This window comes from Thunnus thynnus, chromosome 23 (genome assembly GCF_963924715.1).
Source record: "Thunnus thynnus chromosome 23, fThuThy2.1, whole genome shotgun sequence".
Taxonomy (NCBI): Eukaryota; Metazoa; Chordata; class Actinopteri; order Scombriformes; family Scombridae; genus Thunnus; species Thunnus thynnus.
In genome coordinates, this window is record NC_089539.1 from 22,281,771 (window position 1) to 22,299,661 (window position 17,891).

General features: G+C 38.5%; 1 protein-coding gene across 4 annotated transcripts in view; it reads left to right on the forward strand.

The window, feature by feature from the left end:
- Nucleotides 1–17,891, forward strand: part of LOC137176124 (plexin-B2-like) — a 206,942-nt gene that overhangs the window by 146,349 nt on the left and 42,702 nt on the right. For all 4 annotated transcript variants that reach the window (XM_067582193.1, XM_067582196.1, XM_067582194.1 and 1 more), the window contains 8 exons: nt 2,639–3,153; nt 4,083–4,409; nt 4,725–4,863; nt 6,062–6,204; nt 6,328–6,507; nt 8,340–8,480; nt 10,769–10,869; nt 11,328–11,454. In XM_067582193.1, coding sequence (XP_067438294.1) covers nt 2,641–3,153; nt 4,083–4,409; nt 4,725–4,863; nt 6,062–6,204; nt 6,328–6,507; nt 8,340–8,480; nt 10,769–10,869; nt 11,328–11,454 — 1,671 coding nt within the window. In that variant the 5' untranslated portion in view covers nt 2,639–2,640. The remainder of the gene's footprint in view (nt 1–2,638; nt 3,154–4,082; nt 4,410–4,724; nt 4,864–6,061; nt 6,205–6,327; nt 6,508–8,339; nt 8,481–10,768; nt 10,870–11,327; nt 11,455–17,891) is intronic.

The window sequence follows — 17,891 nt, forward strand, 5'->3', positions numbered from 1 at the left end:
CCACCTGACTCTTGATATCTGTGGATAGGTAATTTAGCCGAGCAGGTGGGGTAGAAAGATAAGTCTTTTCATGCTAATAAATCCCTTTTGCAATGAAGTGAACTGAAGCAAATTCAATTTGGTGAGAGTGAAAACACAAGGGAAGCCCCCCCCCCCTCCGCCCCCTCCCCCCCCTGTCAATTGACCGCTAATCAGAACTATCTGATAGCTGCTATAAAAGCAGTGATTCACCAGTGAAATGCTTGATCATGAAAGCTTTTAGAGGATGTATGTAAATAGTTAGTTAGATGCTCCTGTGATAAAAAAAACACTTGTATGAATATTTCTGTTTTATCTGGATCGGCTGAGAATAACCTGATGGTTGCACCGCTATTAAACAACATAAGATTAGAGCAGAGGGATGTTTGTGCAGTTATTACAGTGAGCGTGATGTTACCGAACACTAGAGCCTTGTTTTACAGCCACAGGCCACAGCTATAATTAAACACACCCATCCAGACTAATGGAAGGAGAAACTCAGTATGTCAGACAACTAATTGCTACACTCAGTCTCTCTCTTCCCACACATACACACACTTACTTCCTTTGTCTTTGCTAATCTAATCTGCCTCAGAAAACTCTCACTTTGAGGCCGTTACCTCCACCTCCTCCACTTCCTCCTCCTCCTCCTCCTCCTCCTCCTCCTCCTCCTTATCCTCCTCCTCCTCACTTGTTCCCTCGTTTCTCTCTCCAGTAAAGGATGTTCTGGGTTTAATGAGAAGCTCCTCATTATTCTCCGTCTCTTTGCTCTTAGCGTTCATTCGTTTCTCCTTGAGTTTCTGCTGCTGTTGGTGCTGAGCCCTACAGTGCAATGTCAGAGTGCTGAAAGTCTGCTTTGTATAGAGGACAAGTACTGACTGTCTTTGTCTCTGGATTCAGGTTCAGAGGGTTTATTGTCGGGACTGTTTTTTTTTTTGTCAGAAAACAAGTTCATAAAAACAGTTTACAGAATGTAGATAATTCAAGACGTTTATCGCTGAAATAATTAGTCCAGTTATTGAATTTTAAATTGAGGAAGGCTTTTCAAATTGTCCTCAAGTGTACGTGCAAAGTCGAACATGTTGCTCCGGTATTTAAATCACTTCATTGGCTTTCAGCGCCACACACACTTGAATTAAATACCTCATTTACACCTGCCAATAACTCGTAATCTGGATATGTTATCAGGATAAGGAAAAATGCAGGTGTAAATGCACTCAGAAGTAGGGATGTGCTGGTATCAAATTATCATATCTAAAAATATCACTGTAAACGGCATCAACAAAGTTCCCTGAAATCCAACTTTAAGTTCTTAAATATAGTTTAATTGCCTCTGGATTTTATTCTCTGAACACTGGTCCGTATGTTGCAGTTTAAACTCTGTGAACAGAAGCAGGTTCTTTAAAGTTTAAGATTGGAAATCACTTTAAATGCAGCTCAGTGTCTCTTAGATTCTGCACACACATTCATGTTCTGAAAATTCATGAAGTTTTCCTGGTGAAATTCATCAATAGATTTCTGGAGTGAGAGAATAGTGTAGTGAGTGTTATCTGCTGGGTGTTGACAGTTAAATTCATTTTTAAAAGGCAGATAAATTTAACATAAAAACAATTATACTGGGCTCTAACAGGCCAGTAGCACCAACTGTTGCTCTACACACCTTCTACACATCACTACTAACAAACAGCAGCAGAGCTGAAGCTGACGGTGATGAAGAACATGATGTGTGAATGTTACGACTACATACCCCTAAGCTGCCACGCTTCAGTGGATTGACGGCTAATGTTAATAAAGAAAGTCATGGTCAGAGTCGCTGGACCTGGACGGACAGGAGCCTTCGTCTCTGTGAGCTCTGTGCGGTGTCTAATCAATCGAATCAGCATTTGGAGGTGTTCAGGCTCGCATTGTGATCAGATCTCAGCCTGGTGTAAGTTGAAAGGTCACATAGCTCCACCTCTTCCTGCCTGCTAAAGCAAATCCTGCAAAAACTACCATTAGCAGCTGGAAGTCTACCCTCGCAAAAAGTGATGTAGAAACGAACGACGTCGGTTCGTGGCTGCAGTTTTCTTGTCCTGGAACAAGTCTGCTAGCTCCTCCCAGCTAGTTGAGCTAGCATATTGAGATCCAATCACAATGCAGGCACAGCTGAGAAAACGAGAACGCATTTTAATAATTGCAAAGATAGGATATAATCATCTAGATAATGTATCAGGTGTAAATGAAGCCCCAAACTACTTTAAACCCTTAAAGGTACCCTGTGGAGTTTTTGACCACGAGTAGCGCTATGGAGCAGTGTTTTTTAAGACTGGGTCCCCATTTCGTTGGTATCTAGAGAACATCCTCGCTCGTGTGCATCATCAAAAAAACTCTGTTTGAACTTGTTTGAATATCAGCTCATATATCTGGTCACAAATATTGGTATCAGCAAATACCTTATAGCTATCAGGTGCTATTATAAATACAGTTTTATAGACTCTAAAGAATAATCAGCAATTAATCAATAACAAAAATAATAGTTAATTGCAGCCTTACATGTGGCTATTCGCTGTTTAAACTGTTAAATAATATAGTAAATAAATTGTTTGCCCCCTTTCTTTCTTTTGTTGTCTTCTTCCACCAGACATGATGGAGCGGCGGTGGGCGTGGCACTTCCTGGTCGCCTTGGCAACGGTTTACCTCAGCCCTTCCCACAGTGAAAGCACAGAGTTCCTCTCTGACAGTCTGATCAATAACGTGGTGGCGGATCCTCATACGGGCCGGCTGTACGTCGGCGCCGTCAACGCCCTCTACCAGCTGAACCCTGACCTGGATGTGGAGTCTCGCACCGAGACGGGCCCCAAACGGGACAACCGGCATTGCACCCCGCCTGTCACTGACGCCTGCGAGGAGGCCACGGACACCGACAATCACAACAAGCTGCTCCTGGTCTACAAGGAGAAAGACATGTTGGTGGTTTGCGGCAGCATCTTCAGAGGCATCTGCTCGCTGAGGAACCTGAGCAACGTGGAAGAGCTGCTGTACTTCAGCGACACCAAAGGAGAGAAGTCGTACGTGGCGAGCGCCGAGGAGAGCGTCTCAGTGGTGGGAGTGATGTCATACTACATGAAGGATCAAACCAACTTCACCGTGTTCCTGGTGAGGGAAAAAAAAAAACACAAATTCAGACACACAGTCAAGATTGCCTCGCATTATTTCCTGAGGTAAATTAAAAAATGAAAATAAATGATCGCCATCTGTGCTATTATGGGAACTAACACAATAAAACTGCAATTTGGTGAGAACAAAATAATTAAAATGGCCACCATATGGGAAATGAGCTCTCTTGTTAGTTATCATGAAATATTTTTCTTCGCACAGTAACAGTGAATCGGACTTTACAAGATGTTTTATGATGTTTTCCCCTGAGTTATCAATTTCCTTAGAAACATGCAGGAAGCTTCGTTTGTGATGGTTTATTATAAAAATGTTCAGGGCGTCTTATCAGAAAATAATGATCTTAAACTCATTAGAAAATATTGTGTGAATGCATAAAAGTTTATCCCGCTACAGCAATGTTCTCTGCGGATGCAGAGGAAGGAGGGACGGCCGTTGTTCCCAAAGTGGGGTTTAGGAACCAGATGTGGTCCTTGAGGGGCCTCCAACAGACCTCCAGAAAGATGACCCGTTGTTTAATGTGGAGTTTATGTTATTTTGAGAAATAACTACCCAAAGGCCCTTTTACATTAGGCACTTTTTTAGGAAAATTGGCATCTATCTTCTCATCTGTCTCTCCGTTCATAGGAAATATTTTTACCCAAAATACAAGAATATGCAAGAAAAATCTCTTCATTAAATAATTTAAAAAGTACTTAAGTCATCTAATATTGCACTTTCATAAAGTTAGGGGACTTTTCAGTGTCAGACTTTTAGTTCCTAGTATGTGTCAAGCTCCCAAAAGGTTCCTACACTTCCCATAATGCCACTCAATGACTCAAACTCGACACCCCCATAATGTCCCCAAAATAAAAACAAGATAATTTCCACTCTCATTGCATTATTTGAGCTTGTTGTCTCTTTCGTTTTAGGTTGGTAAAGGTTACGGCAGCCATGACAGCACCAAGCTGATCTCCACCCGCATCCTCCAGGATTATCGCGAGTGGGTCGTTTTCGACAGCATCATCGAGGCCTCGGCTGTTCAGGCCAACCCTTTCGTCCTGCGATACCTCCACGACTTCCGCTTCGCCTTCAAAGACAGCAACTTCGTCTACTTCCTGTTCTCGCGGACGCTCGGCTTCCAGGACAACAAGAACTTCACCTTCATCTCCAGGATGTGCGAGAACGACCAGGGCTATTACTCCTACGCCGAGCTGCAGCTCAACTGTAGCGCCACGAACAAGTATAACAAAGCTCAGGTAATGATGATGCACTCTGCAGCGGCGGCATCAGCTGTCAGCATTTTTATTAAAAGGGCAGCAACGACTTGGAAAAACACATTTGGACATTTCACGTTTGGATGAGTTTGTCTTAAATTGGAGCCTTTTTTGAGAATGCTTCGGTCTTGACCTGTGAGAAACTTTATAAATTGGATTTAACGTGCTGTTGAACTTGAAATAGCCTCAATTTATTGGGTCCCCAGTCTCCCTGTACCTCTGATGCATCAACTAAATACATATTTTAAGTGAATATCTGACCTTCAGCTTTTTTACCTCTTACTTCTTTCCTTCAAGGCTGCCTATGTAGGAACACCGGGGGAGGTTTTGGCCCAGAGTATGACCAAATCAGGCCAGTATGGACCAGTTTCCACCTCGGACAAAGTGCTGTTTGTCACCTTCACTTCTGATGAAGATCCAACCCATTCAGCCATGTGTAGGTGTTGATATTTAAGGCTGGCTGAGGTTTGTTAGTTGGCAAAATGTCTCCAAAACTTGGCAAAACTTTTCGATGAAAATTTGCAGAAAGTTATGTCCATGGATCAAGGAAAAAGGGATTTATTTTTAAGTTTGTCTCTTACTGTTTGTTTTTTAGTGCTGGTCTCCACTTGGCTAACATTAGTCTTTGGGCGATGGTGTACAAAGTATTCACCAAATACAAGAATCAATGTTTGGAATCTTTGCATTGGTTCACAATTGTAAAATATAAGAATAGTGATTTGAAAATGAATTGATTATTCTCGTATTAGTTCTTGATGCAGATTTAGATCCACCACCATCGCAATGTGGCCGTTTATAAAACACCTTTTACCTTTTAGCGCAAACCACCTGAACTGAAGTAGTCTTTTTTTTTTTTAAACTAGATTAGTGCTGTAATGATTAGTCAATTAATCAATTGACAAAAAAGTAACCACCAACTATTTTAATAATTGATTAATCGTTTTTGAGTCTCCTTTTTTAAAGAAAAAAATTTCTTGTTTCTTTAGTCTTTGGGGACGTCATCTTGGGCTTTGGGAAATAAAGTGATGTTTTTCACCATTTCTGACATTTTATAGACCAAAGGACTAAACGATTAATTGAGAAAATAGCATATTAAACGATAAACCACATCCCTTTTTGTTTTGAAAAAAAAAAAATCAAAAATTTGGAGAAAATTTGGAAAATAAACAAAAATGGCTCAATATCTGTATTTCACCACCCTTGCCAAATGTGGTAATTAACACATTTGTATAAAACAGTTATTGTGCTGTAATTGGCTTCTGAATTCTTATATGTTTGGCCAATTTGACATAAATTTGCTGCAATTCTTGTAACCAAATTTAGACAACACATGGACAAATCTATCCTGAGTGGTCCTGTAGAAAAGCACCTGTAGGTGGCGCTGCAGAAATACAAACAACTTAAATGGCAAAAAGTCAGTGGTCATAAATTTGTGTCACATTTTCTTGTAATACATAAAAAGGATTTTACAGTCTAAGCTCTTCATAATAATTGGATTGTGATTTTTGATATTTCATTGTTTGGATTGCTAGAAAACACAGACTCAGGTGTATCTTTCATCACATGTATGTGTGCAAAGTGGATCAAATGAAACTGTAGGCAGGTACAAACAGTATTTTCGTTCCTGTTTGTAGGCATGTACCCTCTGCGCTCTATAAACAAGAGGCTGTTGGAGATAATAGGAGCGTGCTACAACAACAGCGGCATCATTAATGGGAAGGCTGCTGTCTACTTGCCTTACTCCTCCAAGACTGACGACCTGTGCATCAGCAGTCAGGTGAGAAAGTCTGTTTGTGTGTTTGATAGAGGGACAAGAGATTAAAACAGGAGAGAGACAAATATTGACAACGAGTCAATATTTTATATTAATATGAATGTTTTACTTGTGATGCTCCATCAGAAGGACCTGGCCCAGCAGTACAAGTGTGGAGCCGAGTTTCTGCCCTCCCCGTTGGCCAGCAAAGCCGAGTTCGCCTTAACCACTGAGGCCCGGTTGGTCCGCCAGGCTCACCTGACTGCCATCGCTGTGGCTGTAGAAATGGGACACACCGTGGCGTTCCTGGGCACCGCCACCGGAGAGGTAAAGACCGACTCTTCATTCAGTCAGTGTTTTTAGCCGCAAATCCTGTTTTCTTTCTTAACTTGTTTACTTCTTCGTCTTTTGACACCTTTTTTTACCTTTTATGTTTATCTGCAATAGATAGAAAAAGTCTTTATGTCCAGTCAGAGGTTTTTTTTTCAATTTCATCACCTTGAGGCCTCAAGGGATGTGAATGATGAATGTCCTTTGCTAATAGTGTGCTAAGTCAGAACAACATATCCTTGAAATAAAAAGGACACTGTAATGCTTTGTATGTCAAAAGTAAACATTTTAAATTCAATCTTAAAAGAGTAAATGGAGAGAAACTTCTGATTAAGTTCTTGTTAGAGGTCTTGCTTTATAACTCTGGAGAGGTTTGAGCTGTTGACAGGATTTGTTGAGGCATGTGAAAAGGTGTTACGGTGGTCAGATAGGGATTTTTTCCAAGTCTTCACACTTAAGCGAAGGTCTTTTTTTTTGTACTCTTAGTTGGAAAAAGCATGACTAAACCAGAGATTTCAGATGGAGCTCAAAATCTAGGTTCATTAAGTCTTCTTTTTTTTTTTACACAAAGTTGAACATTAAATTACGTTTTGGGCAAAAAGACCAATTAAATTTGAGTCATTTTGCATAACAGTATCTGGGTCACTGAAAAGAATTACATAATGAAACAGAAAAGGTTCTGTAATAGATATTTAATTTCAGTAATTATTATAAAGACATGACATTTTCAATGTCAGAGCTTTATAAAGACAGTTGGACATCGTCTTGTTTGCTGTCAGTCGTCAAAAGGTCCCCGACCGCATCAAGCTCACAGCTTCCAACCACATTATAAGACACTTCTTGCCTGTAACTCAACTATGACCTGCCTTATATCAGTGAAGTTGCAGTGTCGGATATAATTTCATTTTACTGACATCATGAATGACACATATCAGGTGAAAAGTACTGAGCAGCTCATTAGCTCACCGGTTAGTTAGCTCTCTAGCTAACTTGTTATTCTTTCTGTAGACTGCACTGAAACAAATCAGGTGTTCAGATTGTCTTAATGAACCTCAATCTACCAGTCTAACTACCAGTTTGTCTTGTTATATAGTGTATGTGAACATACCTCAAAGTTATTCTGTCAAAAATCACAGATTGGACCTTTGAGTTGTGGTTAATATTTTAATATTACATTGAAAAAAGTCTAAATAAAGAGGTTTTCCTAGTTTTAGCATGGCATGGCGAGGACTTGGGTGACACTAGAAAAGACTTTGTAATTTGGTGCTAATTACAGGGAATTAATTGATTCCTATTAATTGCAATCACAGTCTGACAATCAATCAAAAATGTACAATTCTGCAAACATGAAGAATAGACTTTTCAGTAATTAATAAGTAATGAATGAATATACTTGGTTTAGACTGACCAGCTCAAGAAAATAAACACGTGTATAAACTCGACACAGCTAACTAAACTCATATCAACACTGTCTCTAATTTCAATAATATTAGTATCAGTTACATAATTATTACAGATAACTTCCCTGGACATAATGGGCTTGTTTTAATTGTAGACTTTTGATGAAGCATATGTTGTTTTATGGGAGATTTCTTTGTAAAATTACTCTTACTGAAATGATCTCAAACAAAAAAAAGTGTCTCATTACCTTTTGACACAACAGTGATTTGGCCAAATTATCAATAAAATTCTTGTTTCGAGCCTTAATACTGATGAGAAATTCTTCCCCTCACATGTGAAAGGAAATAATGAACAAAACACTCTTAAACAGCTGTGATTTGGCTTCTGTCCATCTCTTATTGATTGTCCCAATTGTTGTGTTTCTGTAGGTGCTCAAGGCGCATCTCTCCGACCACCCAGAGGTGTACGGCCGGCCGTTGGGAGGCGCGGGAGGCGCTGGAGGCAAGGTCAACAAGAATCTGCTGTTCGATTCCAGCTTCCAACACCTGTACATCACCACGGAGAAAAAGGTCAAACTCACTCCGTCACGGACTGATTGATTTTTTTCTTTTTTAACTAAATCCATTTCTCTCTCGCTCTCCTTCCATCCATCTAACACCTCTGTGTCGCCACACAAAGAAGGTCAGGGACTCATTCATTTGCTTACATCTACCTTTTTCATTTCATCTGTCAGGTGAGAGATTTTAATGAGTCTTTCATTTCTCTTCTGTCTGTCTTATTTGATCATTTATTCACTCGTTCGACTAACACCAATACATCCGTCTACATTACGGCACACACAAGTCAGTCATTGATTTATTCTCTCTTTGTTTTCCTCTCTGCCTCTTCTCTTCATTTGTCTTTCTCTCTTTTGTCCTTTCATCTCTCGGTCGCCATCATTCTCTGCCCGCCACACCGAGGTGAAATTGATGTTATTGATTTAGAAATGAATTAATTAGAATGCACTTCAAGAGGGCAATTCACTTTGATCAAGTCAAGTGACGATACTCGAGCTTGTTCCATCTGCTCATTTAAATTTATTAGACTGACTCTTCTTGTCAGGGAGGAAAATTATTTCCACAGCTGGTTGGAAGAGGAACTTCACCAAAATAACATCAAGACGTTCCTCTTTAACAAGAAAATGTTACACGTGATTAAAGAAAATAAGGAAGTGTATGTAGTCATGTACAAACTGGTTTTATATACGTTTCATGTTGCAAAACCCAAGAAAGACCACTTGAGAAATAATCAGTGGTGGAGGAAATATTCAGATCCTTTACTTCAGTAAAAGTGTCAACACCACAATGTAAAAATACTTCATTATAAGTAAAAGTCCTGCATTTAAAATCCTATTTAAGTAAAAGTATAGAAGTATTACCAACTAGTACTCGTTTTGCAGAAAATCGGGCTGTGACCGATATGTTAAATACATTTTATTGTTCATACCGATGAGTCAATACATAAAAGCAGCATTTTATAGTAGTAGCTGCTCGAGGTGAAGCTAGTTTGAACTGCTTTATAAGGGTCATAAGATAAATCGGAGGGGTTGTGACATGATAGATCGAGTAGGAAAGAAGAAAAAACAAAGCTCTGCTACATAAATTTGCTTTAATTTCTCTTCAGTCTTTGCATATTTTGTGAAATATTGGAGAGTTTAACCTCTTTGGGCTCCAGACAGTTATTAAGGGAAATGTCTCTTTGGAGGAAGTGCAAACAACTCAAAGACATCTGAAATATGACAAAGAGACACAAATACACACAGGTAAAAACCTTGTCACAAGATAAAATGTTTAATCTTTAACAATGCAGTGACATTTATAAGCCCATCAATGTGTTATTTTATGTAAAATGTTAATATGAAAAGTAACTAAAGCTGTCAAATAAATGTAGCGGAGTAAATAGTACAATATTTCCGTTTGAAATGTAGTGAAGAAGTATCAAGTATGAAAATACAATAAAATTATACTGAAATACTTGAGTTAATGTACTTACATTACATTCCACCACTGTATATAATATTGTACAACCTGTTCACATATAACTCTTAAATGTATCACATATCTTTGGTTTAACTGTTAAAGGGATAGTTTGGGTTTTTTGATGGGGGGTTGTATGAGGTACTTATCCACAGTCGGTGTATTACCTATAATAGATTTGGGTCGGCACACTCCCAGTTTAGAGAAGCAGGCAGGAGTACTGGAGCTGTACTACTGTGGACGGATCCAGCAGTAAAACGTATAGCAGCACTTAAACTGATATTGATTTTTCCGAGGTGGACCCTTTTTATAGGTGGCTTAAAACCATTTTGCTGCTGGCCCAGTTCACAGTAGTACACTGCTTAGCTTCCGTGCCAGTACTCCTGCCTGCTTCTCCAAACTGGGAGCGTGCCGACCCCAAATCCACTGCAGGTAATACAACCGAATTATCCCTTTAACACATGATTCGTCATTTAGGCAGCGCATCAAAACCGACAGCTGTGAAAGCAAAACAATATTCTGTCTCTTGTACAAATCCAAAACACGTGACACACCGATTGCATCAGAAATACTCTTTTAAAAACACAAAACAACAAGAAGAATGATCACACGGGGTTTTCTAAATCATAAATCAAGCTGAAGATTTAGCAGAATGTTAATATTAGCAACTATTAATGTCTTCACCATTTACTGTAACTGATCATTGAATAAGAACAGATGCTTGTGCTTTAGTTCTTGTGAAGTGATGGATTTGTTTGTTATTTTTGTCATAATTAAATGATTACCCGTAGCTCCTGCATGTTGTTCACAGTAACCTATAAAAGCCCGTCATATCTATGCAGATCAACAAGGTGCCGGTCCAGGCCTGCCACCTGAAGACAGACTGCCACTCCTGTATCTCCATCAAGGATCCGTACTGTGGCTGGTGTGTCCTGGAGGGAAAGTGAGTCACTCTTTCAGTGTTCATATGGGCATCTGAATGTTGTTTTAAGATACACTTGAAAAATTGTCCTTTTAAATGACCAGCATGTAGGATGAAGTGGTAGCGGTGAGGTTGCAGACTGTAACCAACTAAATACCCCTTCCTAGCATGTATGAGAACCTGTAGTGGCCACAAAACTTGCACAAAATGTTACAGGCCCTCTCTAGAGCCAGTGTTTGGTTTGTCCACTCTGGGCTACTGTAGAAACATGGTGGGCTCTGTGGAAGAGGACCCGCTCCCTCTGTAGATATAAAGGGCTCATTCTAAGTGATTATACACTAATTAAAACATACTTATGAATATTATATTCCATTTCTGCCAAGTCTGTTCCTCCTTTAAGTAAAAGTACTATAAAATTTAATTGCACATAAACTAATTAATGAGATGTCATGTTGTGTCACCGGCTGCTTGACCCACAGATGCACCAGGAAGCAGGACTGCAGTAGGTCAGACGAGGAAAACACCTGGCTGTGGTCGCCCAATCAGAAGTGTGTTCGGATCGAGGGCTTCAACCCTCGGAGCATCAGCTGCAAGAAGACGCAGCAGGTATGAGAGAGAGACTGAGAGTGTGAATGTACACGTATATTTCTCTCTGGAGTGAAATCCCCCCCCGGGCAAAGTTCACTTCTTGCTGAGCTCGGCTTAATTTACACCAGACAAACCTCCTGAAAGTCTCTCAGAGTTGGAGGGTTCTGTGTCAGCAGCATTTCAAACAGGTTCTTAACCTCTGGTTTGTGGACCTCCAGGGACGCCGGGGGGGGGGGGCGGGGAGCTACAGAGGGAGGAAAAAAAAACATTTTGATTCACAGTGACATTATAGTTTAAAATATTTGGATGTAATCCAGATGTATATTGCACAGATTCAATATTTGTGCTGACTGTTCCTTTGAAAGTCGGCTCTCGCAATCAGCTTTGCGAGCTGATTCAGCTCCGATGAAATGAAACGATGCTTTCTTGGAAATGTTGCGTCACACCCAGAAAACTGCTGCTGGCAGCTTGTTTCAGTAAATCACACATTAGCAACAACACCAACAGTGCTCATTTAAATTAGGTTCAGATGAAGACTGTTTGTCATTATTGGCCTTTTAACTTAAAGTCACATAGTGTATCGCTGGCGTCTCCTGTGATTTGTGTCCCTGATGACAGCTGGATATTAATCGGGGTGATGGTTTGATGTTAGAAGTGGAGGGACAAAAAAATGTGAATGCTTTTTCAAATCTAGCAAACAGAGAAAAGAATTGAAAGCAGAACTTCCGGGTTGTTTTCCAAGAAGTAAGAAAACCTCATTAAAAATCCAATAAACATGTGAAGCTACACTAATAACTAAAAATCCAGCTTTGGAAACACATGTTGACATGAGGACGGTATTTCTTCAAAACAACTATCTAATATTGTTATTTACAAACAACAAACATTTCCCATAAGTCCTAGATGTTCACAGGCTAAACGTCACGACTCGACAGAAGAGTCTATGAGTGAGCTGCAGGTAGTTTTTAGAGTTTTTAGACAGTAGAAATTACAACTAGAACGTTAAAAAATTACTTGAGAAGAAAGCACTTGTAGTTTTTTTCCTGTGTTCACAGAGTAATCATCGTTTAACTTTATTAAAATCGAGAAGGTTTCAGTTTCTTATATCAGCTGCTCAGAATATGGAAAATAAACTGCAGCTTCATTGTTTTCAGACAGAACAGATAAAATAAATGTTGAATGAGAGATTACGTTTAGATACAGAAGCTGGTGGAACAGAGTCTAGACAGGAAGTCACATCATGACTTAATAATAATTTATAGTATAACGAAATATTCATGATATGTAAATTGCTGCATTATTAATACACTAATTCTGCTTAAAAATCATTTTTTTACTACCGTCTAAGCATCTTTTTAGGAGAATAAAAGCTGTACATGTAAATCAAAATATAGATCAACCTCCCAGAAAAGTTTGTTTTTTAAGAAAAGAACAACCTCTGTGTAGCCTGAGAGACAAAACTCAGGGCAAAGAGTCTGAAAATCACTCGCTGCTGCTCACAAAGTTGAACTTCTACGGTAATAACTTGTCTTTTATCTGGATTTTAAGTGTTGAACAGTCAAATTACATCGTTTAGAGAGATTTTGGTGAGTAAAACAAACCCTTGTCAGTTAAATCATCCGTCCACCGATATACATTTAAAGGCTGTTTCTACAGTCGAACAGCGTGTGGTCATGTGACCTTAAATAGCTCATAACCCTAAAATAAAATCGATTAGTTTCAGTCGAGTGTTTCAGTTTCCCCTTGATGGTCACTGAAATGCTGTTTTAGACCATTTTTCTCTCAACTCGCATAAAAAAAAAAGATCTAGCACAGGAAAAAAAAATGTTCACAGCCAACAGCATCGAAGTTTATAACACTCAAAAATTCAAAATCAAAATGCTGCGGCAGCCATTTTAGATACAGTGCTGCATCGTTTCCATCAGAACCTGACGGCTCAACTTTCTGAATTAATGAGAAATTGATCAAAGAGCTTATTTGCCAGAAAGACGTGTCGTCCTTCAAGATGTATAACGCCAGACTGCTGACTGACCTTCCCTCCCATCATGCCTGTCAGACACATGATGCTTATTCATCAGGTAGTCTGAGCTCTTTAATTGAGGTTTAGAAGTCAAATGTTAACAAGTTTTGAATGGAATAAAAACATTAAAGCCGCTCGGGTTGATCCTGTATGTAGATTGTAACGTTAGTGATTGTTGATCAGTAAAATGTTTCTTCCTCATCAGACATGAAGGTGCTTGATAATTACAATCAGGTCAAGTTATAAATTATGTAAATAATTTATAACCTGTGCAACTGTATAGATTTAATGGGTTTTATATTTGTCTGGTTACTTCCAGAGATGTTTTCAGCCCTTTCGGGAACATTTAACCCTTTCATACATAGCGGTCACTACAGTGGACAGCTATTCAAAAGCCGTTTTCTTATATATGCATGGGGTTTTAATGGTAGAGTTGCACATCAGCCAACACAACGGACTCTAGTGTGTCATCCCATACGCTGCCATCCATTGGCCAGCCTTTATAAGTGCAACACGAATTTCTCAAAACCAAGATGGCCGCCTGCCGGCCGGAAATGCTCTACAACTCAGGAACATCTTGCCAATCATTCTATAGTAACAGACCCTTGCAGGTAAATAAACAACATAAATAACATCAAGCAACAACTAAGGAGTAATACAATTGTTAAAATTTCCAAGTATTGATTTTATGTTGGGAGAAAATGACAGTTAATCATCTGTCCACTAAGTTGGACAAACTCCTTGAAAAATGCATGTTTAAATATTAAATATGTTTTTTCATGCCTAAAGAGGAATAAAAACACTTAGGAAAAAAATCCTGACTGAGGTTATCATAATTCATGCATGAAAGGGTTAAAGCTGCATGAACTGATTTTTTTTTTTGGCCACTTGGGGGCAGCAGAAACAAGTTGTGACGTATCATCACCTTTTAAAAGTTGATATGTTGAACTTGTTAGCAAACAGCTGCTTATTTCCACATCCAGCAATTACAGAGCAACATGTGGATTCATGTTTCTATCTACCTGATGTATATAAGTCCAATATTCACTCTCTTTTAGCTAGCTTTTAGCTAGCTGTTCACCAGCTAGTTGCTAACTGTGTCTGTTTGCTGTTTGGTGCTGAGCAGGTAGTGAACAGTCGGGGGGTTTTAGAGCGCTGAGAATGAACCAAAACAGTAAAACTGCAGCCGGACAGCTAAACAATAAGCTGAAAATCACTATAAAGCCCCTTAAAGCCGAGAGGAGCTGCAGAGTTGCTGATAATTCTCTGTAGGTACATCAGATCAGACTACAGCTCATGCATTAATATTATGAAAAAATATTGATTTACAGCCACTTTATGTCAAGTCCATGTCAAGGTTGAGGGCCGAGTCCAATACAAGTCAAAGTCCTATCAGTGCAGTGATTTTAAATATGCAAGCTACGTGTCTCCTGCAAGATGTATTTATATTATTCTCATTTGTCAAGATGCGTGTTGGAGATAAAATAATTGCTGCATTGATTACATTATGTTTATTGCAACATTTGCTCCAATCAAGGAAGTGTGACATTGTTAAAGGGAGGAGGTCAGGATGAGCAGCTGGATGTTTGTGAAGGTTTAGGCTACTAAAAGAAGATCATGGAAACAGTGAGATGGGTGAATTTAATTTAGTTTTATGTTAAATATCTTCCGTTTCTTGCTGTGTCTTTGTCTTTTAATATCTCGGGACCATGTTGAACACTAAGTGTTCTGACTTTAACATGTTCTCTCTTGGATTTGATGTCTGTAATCCATAAATGAATCATATTGTATCTATGTAGACTTTACACTACAGCAGCCATAGTAGTAAAAAACAAAATATATGATGGATTATGGACCCAGTAAGCTAATTTCTGACTTTTCAATATTTAATCAATTATTATCATTTTTGTTGCCATGGCACCCTGAGCCTCCCATATTGTATTGCATTATATTATTATATTAGGCTATATTATATCAATATTAAGGTAAATAATGGAGGCTAATCGTCAAACACTCAGAATAAAAGCCAACAGGTGTTGTGCAGATTTGCAGATAAATAATTTTACTTTTAATTTTACTGTATTTCTTTTATTTTCTTCAATTAAAATGACTGTCTGCATATAAGTGAGCTTTTAATACAGCGATTTTAATATTTATTATGTATTTATTCTGTTTTGATATGTTTGAAAACATAAGAAGTAGTTAATTTAAATGTAAATGTTGCCCTTCTTTTTTTTTTTTTTCGCTGTACTGAAACGTTATTAAAAATGAACAATAGATGAATAATGATCTGATTAATCTCATGTCACACACAAGCCGCTGCTCCATCTTTAACAAAACCATTAAAAGTAATAACGCTTTACACGCCAAGAGTGCATCTTGTAGGAAAACAAATTAAATGTGTTGACAGTGAAAGTTTTGCAGATATGTTTCTTCATCATGTTGATTTTTTATAAAGTATCCCTGGCAGCAAAATGTTATTATCTGGTTGCAAATTAGTTGTATAAGAGCATCATTTTTTTTAAGAGAGACAGGGGTTTCTCTGCCACCGTCTTATCATTTCTTATTATCTGCTGAAAACATGAGGCTTTGGCTTTGAAGTGTTTTAGGGAAGTCTCGAGGGAATCAAGTCTGCACTCGAGTCCGAATCTCAAGTCTGCAGCTCTGCTCATTTCTGATTTTATTCAGATTTGAGTTTGTTGTTTATCACAGTCTGTTTCAGATACTTTTACCTCCTAAACTCACCAAATACAATAAAATCACCGTTGAATAATTGCACCACTTTGCACGTTGGCAGTTCTAAATGTTTTCATTTGGACTTCATTACCTCTAAATCCTGTGAGATGACTGCAGTTTCTTTCTGTAAGGAAGGAGGTGAGTCCGGCTCTCTCTGAACACAGATCTCTTTAAGTTAGACCTCAGCAAGCAAGCAGATTCATCTGCTGCATCTTTATGAGAGAGTTTGGGACTGTTGTCTCTGTTGCAGCTCCTAGTTTGTGATTTTAAAACGGTGGTTCGACACAAACAATCTGAACTAAACAGAGATCATGTTGTTTGGAAGTGATGATAAACATAGAAAGTATATGAAAATACATTTCTAGCTGTGATACTAGACCACAAAATCTGCTGGTAACCTCATATGAGAGATGTGTGAGTGAAGCTGGTGAGGAGTGTTGCATAACTAAGAAAAACAAGGCAGCTCATGCAGCTATATGTTCTTAAAAAGAGGAAAAAGTCTCCGGTGAATTTATTCAGGAGCTTCTCTCCGCTCTGAGAGTTTCCCAAGATGAGAAAGTTTGAAATTAAAACTTGAGCAGCGAAATTAAAACGGCTGAGGTCAGCGAGGAGTAATGAGGAGCTGATGTTTGAACACACACAGTAATAGAATAGAATAGTAATTAACGCACACACACACACACACACACACACACACACACACACACACGCAAGCAAATGACACGTATGTCTGCATGCGTGCACACACACACAGGTAGACGTATGCTCAATTGATCAAGGTCATTCAGTTATACTTGGATTCTCACTTATTCTCTCACTTACACACAAGTCTTTGTTGTCATTAACACGCACACACACACACACACACACACACACACTCGTCCAAAGTCACACTCTTCTTCACATGATCTCTCTCTCTCCCTCCTGCACTCCGTCTTCTTCCTTTTCTCTAATAAAAATAAATAAATACACTTTTTTGACAGGAATGTTGAGCTTAAATTATTGCCAAAGCTGAAAATTACACTTTACATTGGAACTGTACATTTTTATGCCAAAATATATAATAATTAGTTTAAGCTTATGTGTGTGTGTGTGTGTGTGTGTGTGTGTGTGTGTGTGTGTGTGTGTGTGTGTGTGAAAGCTATGAATCTGGTAACAGATGCATCTATATATAACAAGTCCATAATATACTGTATGTATATATTAATTAAATTATATGTTCATATCTTAGACTCTTCATCTGTCTTCAGCTCACATGATTACACACAAACGTAAAGGACAACACTCGTTATTTTATCATTTTATTATTAAATGTCAAAATTTCAAAATAAAGTTCCAGCACACCATGAAGTCTTAGTGACAAGATAAAAGACAAAAATTCATACAAAGAAGAAACTTTTTTGGGGTTTTTTTGGTTTTGTTTGTATGTATAAATGTTGCCTGATGAAGGTCTGAGGACCAAAACGTTGTATTATTAAATTAAGTTCATTTTTATTATTATAAACAAATTCCATGAATATCCTGATATGGTTTATTCCTCTAACATCATCATATCATTACACTGGATGACCACAGTCACTGTAAAAACCTGCACAGCCAGGTTGTTTTTTCATCAATAGTTTATCTTACTTGTAATTTTAAAGGCCCTGAAGATGTATTTTCTCAATCAGATTCTTAATATGAGTGATTGGATCCTATA